Raw genomic sequence first — 14,072 nt, 5'->3', positions numbered from 1 at the left:
ATTTTCCACACTTTTGCTGTGCAGAGTTGTTTTTAAAAGGGCTTCAAGGCTTCATAGTATCATTTTGAATGTATTTTAGAGAAGCACGTGTTAAACCATGTTGTAGACCTTCATATGCACATCTCAAGTGCAATAACTTGTGTTAGTAACCTTTCATAGGTTTTTTTTTTTTATTGTTTCTTCAGTTTAACCTTCTGGCAGTTCTTGGCATTTCCTAATGAGGAGAGGACCTCCAAGCTCCTTGCACAGCCAAAAGCTGTTTCATTTCTAGAGAAGGAAAAAGCTGATGATTGCTGTCCTTAAGGAATTTTTCTTTCCTTTTAATCTACAAGGCTTCCCATCCCATCCTCTTTTACTTTGCTGCTCCCAGCAAATCCACAACTGCTGCAGCTGCTTCAAACAGCTGCTGTGCTAACTCAAAACAGATGTCAAAGCCAGAGGTCTGACATTTAGTGGAAATCTACCATTAAATACCACCTCAGTGGTTTATTTGACCCTGCTTAATAATGGGCCACAGAGGAAAACATTTTCATGCTGTATTTGTGCCCAAGCTACTAAATCCCCAGGGAATTGGTTCACAGCTAGAAAGTAAGATTGGCAGGCCAGTATTTTTTAAGCAGAATTCATCTCTTCTGCAGCAGTGAGGACAAAAAATATGCACTGCCTCAGGTGGATCTCATGGTGGACCTGGCTGTGTTTTGCAGTTATGTTTTTGTGCAAGAGGCTTTCTATGAATGAAACTCAAAGAGGAATTTAGGGACAGAAGTTCTTGAGCTAACTCAAGTTAATGAGAGAGCTTCCAAGAGTTTCAATGCAGTACCCTTGCTGGTGGATAATGAGGAAGTGGGAGCCAAGAAGTGGTTAGATGTGAGGCCATGATGGCTTGAGGAGGCCATTACAACATTTGGAGAGGGATCAGCACTCATCATTCTTATTTAACATAGTATTACTTAATACAGATGCTCTCTTGTGCAGCAAAATTTCAAGACCCTACAACAATAAATAAATGGCACTAAGGCTAGCACTGTCTTTTGCAAGTTTTGTTTTCATCTCAGTCACATAAAAACACACGTTCTCTCCTCTCACTGTTGTATCAGCCAGGCATCTGGCACAAATGGTAATGTCCTAAGAGGAACTGGGAACTTTCAGCACTGCAAATAATGGAGTTTCTCTTATTCTGACAGCAGAAGTTACAACACAAACTTCTTTTCACGATTCATTGAATCAGTGGAAGAGTACCCTGAAGTTATTACAGTGTAGAGTATTCTAGTAATACTCTTCAAGTCGAGCTACCCTGATCTCTTATGGTCTGTATCCCCTTTTCTACATCCCACATCAGTGAATCCAGGTGACAGAGATCCCTTATCACTCACCTTTGGCACAACAAACTGGCTGAGCTTCTCTGCAGATTTCTGCTGGGATAGGGGCTGGGGAGGGAATAGATCTTCCATGATTTGTAATGCTTAGTCCTGAGGTAAACTAAGAGAATACATTTATAAATATAACAAAATGTCAAGAAACTTTTTATTTTAAAGAAAGAAAGCTGCTTACAGATCCAGATCTCTCACCTCTGCAGCCTGTCCTTCCCCTGAGTCCAGTGGAATGGACCATGCAGAAGATCCTTGGCGCTTTCTGCTTTGAGCCAAATCTGTAAAAATGCATGACTTTTTTATTAGTCCCTCTGCTTTCAGGTTTGATCTTACCACTCTCTGAGTACTTTTGCCTGCGATAGAATGTCATGTAGGTTTCCAAAACAGAAAGACTCTTCTATTATGTAAGGGCTGGAAGTCTTGATTTGAGAAGGAATAATAGATAATTAGGCATCCATGAATTGCGTATCAGAATTTTGATGCCTTATATATACACTACAAATTTTCAGAACTGTGGCAGAACAGACAGTCTTCTTCCTCTGCAATTTATGCCAAACCATAATCCTTGCCTAAAAACTTAAAGGCTCACACTCATTCATATGCAAAGAAGCAAATAAAGTAAAAGCCACTAAACCCTTTTTAATCTTCCTCCAAAAGAAATTAGCTGTTGCTGTAGTGGTGCTACTCCTTGGTGCATTTAACACATTCTAGGCCAGATTACTCACCACAAACTTTCTGTTTTACGTGGCACAGAGCTTTCCCAGTTGCCTTTAAATATGTTCATTTTCAAGCAGAATCCAGGCTGTCTTTGGATATTTAATTAAGAGACCATGTAGCTGCAATTCTGCTTGTGCAGACAGGCATTTTTTAAGATCTACAGAAGGGTTCAGGATTTTGCATATAAGCAGTTCCTTCTCTCCTCTTGACCCAAACTAACCTGTTTTCTGCTGGATCTCATCCATTCCTGCTCACCCACCTCTACCTTGCTGCAGTTTCTGGAGGCCTTAGGTAGACAGCCTACTCATCTTAAGCCTTGGGGCTCTTCCTCAGAACAAGGCCAAAATATGCAATGGACTTTATACCTTCATTTTCAAGGATTTTCTGTTACATGATTTATGCCGGTTAAAGGTTCTGATCTTCCTTCCTGGGAGGCATTTTTGTTGCATTCATAGCTCATGATAAAAGCGCTGGAGGAGGTTGCAGGCTGTGTAGGGATAAGTCAGTCATGAGTTAGCCTGCCATGTAAACTCCTCAGAACTGAAGCTACACTTCTAACTCTCAAGCTTGCTCTGGTACCTCTGTGCACCTCCAGCACATGCAGTATAGACATAACCTGAGTCAAGGCTTCCCTTAGGACCAGAGGAAAAAAAAAAACAACATGCAGAGCGTGACTTCAAACCTATTATTACCATTTCTAATAGTAAATATGGTACTGGGGAAAGGAAGACTGAAAAGAAGGAAATAAAACTTCCTCTGGTGCATAAATTATAACCTTTCCTGTCTCGGTCCTTTTGTTGTTCCAGCCACTTCTGTTGCTTGAAGTTTGTATCTGAGCAGTGGCTCTGACCTGTAATAGTCAGTGATGCCATTCACTGCCTCCCCCTTCTCTTCTTCTACCATCTCTGCTCAGCTTTGCTCTGTTGCTGACCTTTATTCTGCTTCTTGTGAAATACCTGCAAGGCTATTCATTGTCTCCCTTCCCTTCTCTCCTGGAGGCTTCTTTATCTGGAAAATAACTTGACAACAATTAGGTTATTGTTTGCTGACCAGTGTGCTCTCCCATTTATGTCTGTCTTTCTCCCCATTGTCCCATATGTCCTTTACCTCATTTACAACAGCTCTGGGGCAACAATATCCCTTTCAATGAACAGCATCTACCACAGTGACTTTCTTACCTGAGGCTACAAAGTCTGGCCATAAGTGGTGTGTGTGCCAGTGACAGCAGCAGTGTGCCAGTGACACTGGGATGCTGCTTCTGGAGTCAGCAAGCAACTTACTATCAGTGACTGTGTGATGGGCCTGATGGGCAGGGGAGTGTTTATGTTCTTGGTTGACACCTGACTTTATTTTTTTAAAAACAAGCATGCTATGAAAAGTGTTCTAGAAGAATCCATGTGATCAGACCCTGGCTTCCAGGTTTGTGAGGAACATCTTTTCAGCTAAACCCATTAATAACTCCTCCGATACAACTCCAAAGTGATGAGATACCTTCATTTTTTTGCCCTTTTACTTGATCTTTTTTGTCTCTCTTTCTCCTTCTGACCCCTCAGTTTTTCCATGCTTTACAGATGAGCTTGTTGGAAAAATCTTTTGAAATATATTTATCTTCAATGTGAACATATTATATTCCAGTGTATAGCTCTAGGGTAAAATGTGTGTGTGTGTATGAATGTATACCTGTATATATGTTTGTAGGCCATAATAAAATGTAAAGTGTCTGAATGAATTAATTTGACCTGAATTTGGGGAAACATGATTTTACCACTAATACTGATTAGTATAAGTACTCAAACTGAGGAAATCTGGATGCTCAGAAAGGGAATTCAGATCTCCTCTGCCATCCTTATCATCAATGGAAGAGCCTGTAAGTTGGTTTTATTTTCTTCAAGTGTTTTTGCTAGGCTAAAACCAAGCTGCAGATTACAGAACTATTCTTGAATTAATCAGCTCAGAATCCTCAGTAGATTTCAAGTGCACTTTTGTTTACAGCAGAAATGTGGTTATTTTCTATGAAATTCCTAAATGGAAATTTAAGTGTCTCTTAAAGCATAAAGTATATATATTTATGTGTGGGGTTTTTTTTCCTTTCTTTTCTGATATTTCTTCCACTTCCTCTCTCTTTGTCCTAAAGGAAGAAATGCCTCTGGAAAGCCAGTGAAAGAGGTTAGTGAGACACAGGCTCACTGCCATGGCTTCTGTTTGTCACAGCTTGCTTTCTGTGCCCAGCATGCTTGTGACAGCAGCACGGGTTTGCTTGGGTTTGGTGAAGGGTGGGAGGTGGTTTTATTTTGCTTTGGGTTTTGTGTTTGATTTTGCTGAGTGCATTCCCCATGTGTGCTCTTAGTGGTAGTGTACCTCTCAACTTTCAGTGGAGATAATGGTCAGCTCAGGGATGTGCATTTTGTTACATCCTCATGGAGGTGGAAACTCAGGAGCGGGGGAGAAAAATTCCATGTCTGGAAAATATTCTGCAGCCATTGAATTATGTTTGGTTGCTCCTGTGTGTAAGCACAAGGGAGAGACCCATGTCTCTCACTGTTCTGCTGAATACTCACAATTATATTTGCATGCATGTGCCAGTATACCAACCATCACCTCCAGTTATCCAATAGTTCATTCTCTTCAGAACAGTGAGAGTTGAGAGGTATAGGAGATTCAGGTGTTTTAATTTCCTGATCCACAGTTGCAGAATGAAGAATGCTACTAACATTCACTAGCTCCACAGTGTTATGTTCAGCAATGCAAATGGATGATGGTTTTCACTGTGCACTTCGGACATGGTTGGACTGATGCAAAATAGATTTTAGAATTTGTACGCCACTGCTCGTTGATGGAGGAAAATGTTTTGCACTGTGTTGTCATAGAGCCTTGGAAAGTATTTCCAGAGAGCCTTGATCTGTCTTCTGTGAAGCTGCCCTTCACTCACCACCCAGATACAATGTTTAAAAGATGAATTGCTAGCAAAAATTATTATTAAACATATTCGGAGGCTGCCTGAGTGCAATTGCAAGGAGCTGTGAAATGACCTTTCCCAAACAGCCTGATGTTCAGGAAAATGAGGCAGGAATTGATCAGTAACCTGATTTGCTACTTCTGCTGGTGTGGAGAGGGGGGGCTCATGGAAATACACTGTGCTGGGGTTTTGAGCAGAGCTGCTGTGAACCCCCAGTCACTACCCTGGGTAAGCCAGGCTTTCTTCTCAGGGGTTCTCTGCGTTTGCTGTAGGAGCTGCCAGAGGTCCAGCTGCTTCAAGGAGTAAAACCCAGAGTGCAGGGTGGGTGGGTGGCAGGTCCTTTCATGGAGATCAAAAGGGTGCTTGGGATGTCATCAACAGACTGTAACCATCCAGAAATTAATTGGAAATTATTTCATAATCAGCCCTAGATGCCCTCAGCTCATATGGTCTCAGAATTGTTCTCCAATTCAGCAGAGACTTTGAGCAATGTGATTGAAAGGAAGGTGTCCCTGCCCATGCAGGGGGGTTGGAATTGGGTGAGCTTTAAAATCCCTTCCAACCCAAACCATTCTGTGTTTCTGTGGTAAAACAGGTTGTTGGATTTCCACTACCTTCTTTCACATATATGCATATTATTCAGAAAAACCTTCTGCTACTAAGGGTATATTTTCTACAATTAATAAATTTTTTTAAAAAATAATTAAAAAAACCCAAAAAACAAAACAAAACAAAAGAAAAGAAATCCAAACAGGCATGTCCTACCTGATCAGATTCCAACAGCTTAATTCTAAAAAAGGTTGCCTTTTTCAGTGGTCTCCCATTGCATTTGTGCTCACTGATGGTTGCAGAGGGGGCTTGGTGATTTGCAAGTTGAATAAAGAGTACAGTTCTCTACCTGCTTATGAAGCATATGAGCTGAGGTATAGAACAGCTTTTGCTTAATGTGTGAATCCATTGTGCAAAGGCAGATCATATGGTTTTAAACCCAGTTGGTCAGGTTTTGATCCCATAACTCATAATGGGTATTGTCTTTGTGCGTAATCCCATGCATTTCATGGCATTACTCAATATGAACAAAGTTATCAAAATCCAAGCCACCACCAGGAAGGATTTTTCTTTTGTTGGGAAAGGGTTAGAACTTGTGCTGCTTAAAAAGGCACTGCACCGTGTTGGGGTTTCTTAATTTACTTTCCATCCACTCTTTTGAGTTTCAGTGCTTCATGTCTATTTCTCTGACAAGCTTCTAGTGTAAGATTGATTTTCACCCAAGGGCCTTAATTCCAGTAGAGGCTCTCAAGCAACTTTGGTGGATGGGAAATGCATCATTCTGTGTGTGACCAGAAGCGATGTAGTCAGTGTGTGCAGAAATAGGTGTCTTCTGCTTTCAAAGGAGATGCACCTGTGTTAATATCCTCTCCATTTTACAAGTCTGAGTTAATCCTGTCCATGTCCCTTTTGAGCTTTATTGCTGCATTTGGAAGTGTGTAGTTGTAGCTTAGTAGCATCTCTCAACCTTTCAGTGCCACAAGCATGGAGAAAACTTTTTCAGCCTTAATGTTTAAAAAAAAAAAAAAAATGGAATTAGTGCCTTCTTTGGTGGGATTACTTTAAAGTATGACAAATAATAGGTGCAAAGCTATTATTTATATTTTTCCAAGTACTTTTAAGATATTATTTTCTCATTTTCTTCATAATTAAAAATGTTGATGTCCCACATTTCAGTCTTAGACAAGTAAATAATATTCAATGGAAGCAGGAAAGCTATATAGAAACAGCAGATTTGAGCTTTTATTAGGTAACAGGCATTATAGAAAAAGGTTGTTCTCATTTGTTTGCAGTCTTGATTGACCTAGCTGTTTCCCAGCTGCAAGAGAGGAAAAAAACCTCCTAGTGGTGTAGTGACCCTCAAGAGAGAGCTCACCAGTTGAGTGGCTGGAGCACAGCATCATTGCCCATTCTTCTGTCCCATCCTCCCATCCCATGACTGTCCCAGGGATTGCAGCTCCCAAACTGTTGCACTTTTACAGTCTGGCTGTTAACATCAGGTGCAGCCAGCAGTGGTTTATGACCCTGCTCTGAGCTGTAAACTCTGATGGCTCAGGAGGAGGCACATGATTGTTCAGCTTTTCTGCAGAGAAAATTAAGACCTGTGCTAGAGAGGTGGATGATGTGGGGGAGAGGGAGTCGTATCTCCTGAATCACCCCAGCCTGCTTCTCTGCAGCTTTTTTTGGAGGGGGAGTGGATTCAAAGCATGGTTATTTCAAAAATATGGCTGCAGTTACCAGAGGAAAGAAGAAAGAGTAGCAGACATTCCTGTAAGTGTTATGCATTAAAAAAATACCTAAGGATCACTAGATGTATGCAGTCTTCTCAACCTGTGTTTTAGTTGCCTCAGCTGTTGAACAGTTTGTGCCTATTGAGACATACTTCTGAAAGACTTTTTTTCTACATTTTTTGATTGATATTATTATTTCTAGACCTAGACTCTTTCTATAAAACTTAACATGCCTTTGTTACCTGTACAGCACTGTAGCTGACAAAACAAAACAGTATTAATAAATACTGATTTTACCATTACAGCTCTGCATCTGATTGAACAAAATAGAATTAACAAATACTGATTCTTTTTTCTGAAGATGGGGCTTAGCTGTTTGGGTTGCTCTAAGTCTATGGAAGGTTGTTCACTACTCCCAAGCTGGGAATGAGTGGTGTCAGAGACCCTGAGGAGCCCTGCAGTCCCATCATTGTTTCTAGAAACAACAGATCTCAACAATTCTGAAAAAAGACTGTGATCCCAAAGGCATCACTACTTGTCATGCCTGGCTACCCAGTTACGACTCTCACCACCTCCCTGCCTCATGGCTGTAGGTTGCTGCAGATAGGGAAGAAAAAGATATTTCTTGAAGGTAGTTTGCAGGGTCAGGATGTTTGTGGGGATGATTCAGGTCACTCTGGTTATATCAGGGTTAACTGGATAAAGTCTTGATAGCTCATGCTACAAATGGACCTGAGCATGTCAGAGCTTTGAGTAAGTAGAGGCAACCAGTGGTAGTTACCTTTCTGTAAGCATCTCCCACTGAAAATATGTTTTGCTTTCATACAACTTAATCAAATGTTCACCTTCTGTGGTGTGATTTGTTGGCTTGATCTCAGCCCGCGTGGTGCCAGTAATAGATCATTCCTTACATCTAAAATCAACATAGTAGCATACCCTTGAAAGTAAACTATATTTTGACTGAAACTTGGTGGGAATTTTTTATACTCTGATACTTGACATGCAAATTACAAATTTTTGCTTAGGGATGAATAGTATGGCTGTACATTAATGATTTATGGATGCATCTGTTTCTTAGTGCATTAATGCAATTAGCAAAATGTCACCAGATTAGAACCAAGTATTCTTTGTGCTGTTACCTGGCAAACTGTGCCACACACAGCTCACTCCTGAATGGGCAGCTTTTTATGTAGCTACCATTTAGATGTGGCAGAGTTCTGTGTAATAAACAAAACAAATGTTAAAAACTAGTATTTGGATGTAAAAGGTGGTAATAGTTCTCCACAAGAAACAAATTTCTATGGATATTTTTTTAGTATTTTTTTTATACTTTTTATATGCTGATCCATATTAACTAATGTATTTCCAAGCTCCTAGTTACTGTAGAAATGCCAGTGGTGCATGACTACCATAATACTTGAACATTTGGAAGATTGCCCCCCAGAACATTTGATTTGCCCCCCAGGAGAGGCTCATTCCTGTTGTTGGGGAAGGTGCAGTTGTGTCAGGAAGGACACCCATGATGTAGATGGGCAGTGGCAGCAGTCAGGTCCCAGCACATTGCAGGTAGGGACTGGATGAAATGAAATGTGTATCCTGGATACCCTGGTCATGCTCTTTCCTCAAGGACCATGGCAAGTACTCAGCATCCAGGCTAATGCAAAGCATTCCTGGGAGGCAGGATTTTGGACAGATGACATTGCACCTCCCACATTTTTGCAGACAGATAATGTTCTCAGGGAGTAAATCAAATCCCTCAGACCATAGCAACATTTAGTTTTATTGAGTAATACTTCCTGTCATGTAGTTTCAGTTGCTAGCACTCTGCACCTTGGGGACTTCTTGAGTTGGAGGTCACATGCACTTCACATTCAGATAAATCTTTCTTCAGTTATTATTTCCTAAGTCCTTTTTTAACTCATTTATGTGGTTGGCCTCAGCATCAGCCTGTGGTGATGAGTTCAGTAATACAATTATGTACTGTGTGGAGAATAAATTCCTTCTGCTTGTTCTAAGACCTTCTGTCTTCTCATTCCTTCTTGCAAGAAATCTTGAACACTTAGTCCTCATTTGAATGCTCACCTTGTAGGGTGCCTCGATCTCTGTCATATTCCCTCTTCAGTCATATTTCTTCAGGAAGGAGATGCCAGATGGGATTCAGCTGTTGAAACCATGATGTCTCTGTCATTTGAGATGCCAGAGGGTATTTAAGACAGTCACAGAAGGTTGAAAATCTAACACGGGACTTGCAGGGGATCCACACTCTTCTGCACAGCAGGTGGAAACCAGGCAGGGTATGCCAAGGGCACTTCAAATCTGCTCAGTCTCTTAACTGCGTTGAAGCCATTTCTTAATGCTGATCAGTGTTGCTGCCTTCCCTTTCCATTTGCAATAGTGCTAAAATAAGGGCAAAGTTACAGATTTTGCCTCCAGAATTGTACTCTGTACTCATTAATCACATGCATGCAGGACCTCCTCATGTTGTGGTTGTACCATTTTAGGACTTCACAGTGGTTACAGGTGAGTAGTGTGCAGATGAACCACAGTGGAGTAGTTACGTGGTAACTGTGACATCTTCAATTCTGCAAGACTGGTGTCTGAAAAGCAAAGGATTTTTAAAAAATTATTGACTAAACTGCAAGCATTTTGTTTCGTCTTCATTTTAGCTCTCTGTGCAGGTATCCTGCTGGGAGCTCTTGCGTTTAATTATTTAGTTAATTACTGCTGATGTGTTTGTTTCTGGTTTTCTCCTTGATAGAACATTGAGTGATCAAACACTTGCAGCACCAGTAGGAAACTTTTCTGTAATGTCAATGGAATTAATCATTGCTTTTGGTGAACATTCATAATGGTGCAGCATCCTTGCTACAGGGGGTCGATTTGGAACAGGAATGTGCTGGCTTATTGTCAATGTATTTTGCCATAGCCATTCAAGCCAGTATTGCTGTGAAGTGGTTTGCAAAACTGGCATTTTTCAAACAATGATGCTCATCCAGGAGACTTTCAGAAAGAGTATTCATTCTCCAGTGTACCCCACTGGGGACTGCATCAACCAGTACACCGAGAGTGATGGATCTGTGCTCGGCCTTTTCTGTAAAATGTTCTTACCAATCTGATGCTTTGTCTTCTTCCTTTAATCTCCTCTGACTTTTTTTTCAGGCCACAATGTAGGGAGCCTTTTCCACATGGCAGACGACTTGGGAAGAGCAATGGAAACCTTAGTGACAGTGATGACCGACAACAAGGTGTTAGAATAGCAAGATGTGTTTTACAACTTCAGGCGTCCCGCATGGTTTTTATAATATTCATACTACAAAGAGGATTAGACTATGAGAGTTTACAAGAAAAAAAAAAAAAATCTATATTTTTGTGAAGGGTAGTGGTACTATACTGTAGATTTCAGTAGTTTCCTAAGTCTGTTAATGTTTTGTTAACAATGGCAGGTTTTACACGTCTATGCAATTGTACAAAAGTTATAAGAAAACTACATGTAAAATCTTGATAGCTAAATAACTTGCCATTTCTTTATATGGAACGCATTTCGGGTTGTTTAAAAAAATTTATAACAGTTATAATGAAAGATTGTAAACTAAAGTGTGCTTTATAAAAATAATTGTTTATAGAAACCCCCTTAAAAAAACTACAAAAAAAAAAACCTGAGGCAGTGCATTTGTTTAGTATCATTTCAGCTCTGTAAGTGTATCAGAGAGATTCATGTTCTGTGTTCTTTTCCTTGCCTATCAAAAAGAAAGAAATATTTCCTTCAGCGACACCAAAACAGCCAAGTTGCATATCTCATAGGCTTTGTCTGACTAGGGCTGGCTTGAAAAAAAAATCTGAACTTCCAATGAAGGTAGTTATGTCACCTCTTTCCAATAAAATTAGGAGTTATGTGAACCATAGACTAGGTTGCAATAATCAAATGAAAGAGCACAGTACATGACAGAGCCTGCAAAAAATTAAGGAAAAAAAAAAAACAAACCAAGAAAGGAGAGGAAAGCATTTAATTACCCTCTTATGTGCCGGCATTTCTTCTACTGACTAAATTCCTGAATGCTGATAGTAAAGGAACATAGAAATTGCCTTACTGGATTAAACCTTTGGACCTCAGTGTCCAGTACCCTGCTGGCTGCAGCCCATCAGGAGCTGGGTACAGCTCTCCCCCTGCTGCTGCCACTGCTCCCATCACCTTTGCTGCAGAGGAGAGAAGAAGGAGAAGTTCCCTCATGACCCCTCCATGGGATCAGCTTCTGGCCCGAAGCACAAGTAGGTTACAGAGCATCTTCACTTGCCCAGCTCCCAGTGCTCTTAATGACCACCAAGTTTCTCTGTTCTCTGGAAAATTAACCCAGAGCTTTCCACAATGTGTGTCTTAGCCTGCTACAGCAGCCAGTCCCAAGGAGCTGCTGACTCTGCAAGCTACCTTTGGGAAAGGCTGTCGAAGAGTTACTGCTGTTCTTGCACGTGTATGGTGATCAGGTGAAGGTAGCCACACTGCTCCATCAGATATTTAGCATCAAAACAAAGTCCCTGATCCTTCCTCCTTCCCCGTTTCTCACTACAGAGAGTCCCGTAGAATTAACAATCGTGTGACAAAGAGGGGAACTGATAGCAAAACAGATTAGCCAGCTTGACTGCAGCTTGAGAGAGAGGTAGGTTTGAGTATGAGGTGCTGTTAGCAAAAGCTTTACCACTTCATTTTCTTAACCAGCTTTTAATTTTACCTTAGAATATGTAGAAACCCACCATCTGACTTTATATTGCAAGAGTAAAAAAATCTGTTACCTCTTCTTGTATGAAGTGTAATTAAACTTGGGAAAGATTTTATTTTGAATGCTAGTTAACATTGAACATGGCTAGTCATGCTATTTCTACCTCACTTTGGTTTTGTGGTGTTCCTGACAATTACGTACAGATAATGTTACATCGTCACCACGTGTCCATTGTGTGACCAGGTCTCATTGTTTAAATAATGCCAACGATGATAATCATATACAAAAAATAGATACAATCCCCCCAAACCTCTGCTTTTCTAATAAAAAGCTTTTTTAACACTTTATTATGATAGGGACCCTCAGTATTTCTCATGGTCTTTTTTAGCAGAAGGTTTAAATGAGATCTAAGAAAAAGATGGGTTTCTTCTTTATTTTTTTCCCTTTACGTTAAACCTTCTCTTCGGAAAACAATAATGGAGGAAAAATGGATTGCACGGTTGTTTTCATCAGGGTTTTGTTTTGTTTGTTTTCCTTTTTAGATCTTAGTTTTGGAGTGAGTCTGTCAAAAATATTTAAAAAGTTGAAAGCTTTATCGCTGCTTTTTAAAGCATAATTTGGGAATTATTTAATATTCCTTATAATGACAAAGTATTAAACTGTAAAACATAATCAGTGTAATTGAATACATAAATACCATATGGCATGTTATTTCATCGTTACTCAGTACTGGTTTATAACTTGGATATCATAATATATTGTGTTTTAACACCAACACTGTAACATTTACTAATTATTTTTATAAACTTATGTTTTACTGCATTTTTCACAACATATCAAATTTCACCAAATATATGCCTTACTATTGTATTATAATACTGCTTTACTGTGTATATCAATAAAGCACGCAATTATGTTATAAAAGGTGCAGTATTTTTTGCTGAGGTTTAGGAATCACCCAGCACTTCTCCTCTCTGGCAATCCTCACCTTCAGTGGGTGTGCAACACCCCGTGTGCCAAACCTCCTGGCTAGAGACATCTTGGTGCCTCGGGGTGCTGGTGACAGCACTCGGAATTTGGCTGAAAGAGGGAAAGGGGCTCTTTCTGAGCTGGGTTCTTCTCCCCTTCTAGGGTTGTTGGCCTCCTGGTTTTATGCTCCCTGGGTCTTTTCAAAGGGTGCCAGCCTCACACTTGTGCCCAGCTGCAAACAGGAGCCTCAGGTCAGATTGATCATTCCAGCTCCCGGGGGTCTCCTTGGCACCAGGCGTGGTGCTCACAAACCCCTCTTCTTTTGGGCTTTGGGGAGCATATATTTCCATCACAGGGGTTGATCACGCGTGTCCCCTCACTTATCTAAGAAACATGAGTTTTAATACCCAAACTGTACTCAGTTGTGTCATGATGCTATCTTTGAGCTACCCTCTGGTGGCAGAAGTAACATAATGACAAATAATCAAATAAAATAGCAAAAGCAGCATGTGTTTGTGTATGATTTTTGACAAGGCAGTAAGGAAGGAGGTGGGAGCTTCCTCATTTCTTTTGCTTGAGGAAATAAATATGCATCCCACATCTACTGTCTCAGACCAGAGTTACTCTGGATTAACTCCTCCATCTGTGAATCAGTGTGAGCCTTGCTGCACTGACATCTCCTCTGAAGTTGACACAATCCATAAAGCACATCAGCCAGAGGTGACAAGAGGACTTCTGTTTAATTCAGTTAAGCAAAAGGGAGGATAACTTTCTCCCTGCCGCTAATGGTGCTATTGGCTGCACATGAGGAGACTGTTGGGTTTGAAGCCTGGCCATGAGCCAGAGGGATGGGGCTTACTAAGTACATAAATAAACTAAAACATCACAAAAGGACACGTGAGGGAGGCAGAGGAGTGGTTGCATGTTTCCTCACCCCTTCAATGCACTGGAGGTAACAGGGAAGGCAAAGCCACGTGTGTGCACACTGACACCCCTCCACAAAGCCAGGGCTGCAGCAGACAAACCCAAACCCTGGTCCCACAGATCATGTGCTGTGGGCTGTCTTGTC

At 40.7% G+C, this 14,072-nt stretch overlaps 1 protein-coding gene across 23 annotated transcripts in view; it reads left to right on the top strand.

Moving 5' to 3' along the window:
* DMD (dystrophin) overlaps nt 1-12,958 on the top strand; it is a 1,120,784-nt gene extending 1,107,826 nt beyond the window's left edge. For 13 of the 23 annotated variants that reach the window (XM_071750505.1, XM_071750583.1, XM_071750598.1 and 10 more), the window contains one exon: nt 10,482-12,958. In XM_071750505.1, coding sequence (XP_071606606.1) covers nt 10,482-10,579 — 98 coding nt within the window. In that variant the 3' untranslated portion in view covers nt 10,580-12,958. Of the gene's footprint in view, nt 1-4,221; nt 4,254-10,481 lie in introns of all 23 variants that reach the window. The other 10 variants (XM_071750574.1, XM_071750555.1, XM_071750526.1 and 7 more) reach the window with 2 other exon arrangements.
* Nucleotides 12,959-14,072: the final 1,114 nt, after the last annotated feature.

This window comes from Heliangelus exortis, chromosome 1 (assembly GCF_036169615.1).
Source record: "Heliangelus exortis chromosome 1, bHelExo1.hap1, whole genome shotgun sequence".
Lineage (NCBI taxonomy): Eukaryota > Metazoa > Chordata > Aves > Apodiformes > Trochilidae > Heliangelus > Heliangelus exortis.
Note: the sequence above shows the minus strand (reverse complement) of the source record. Positions and strands in the feature narration are given on the sequence as shown.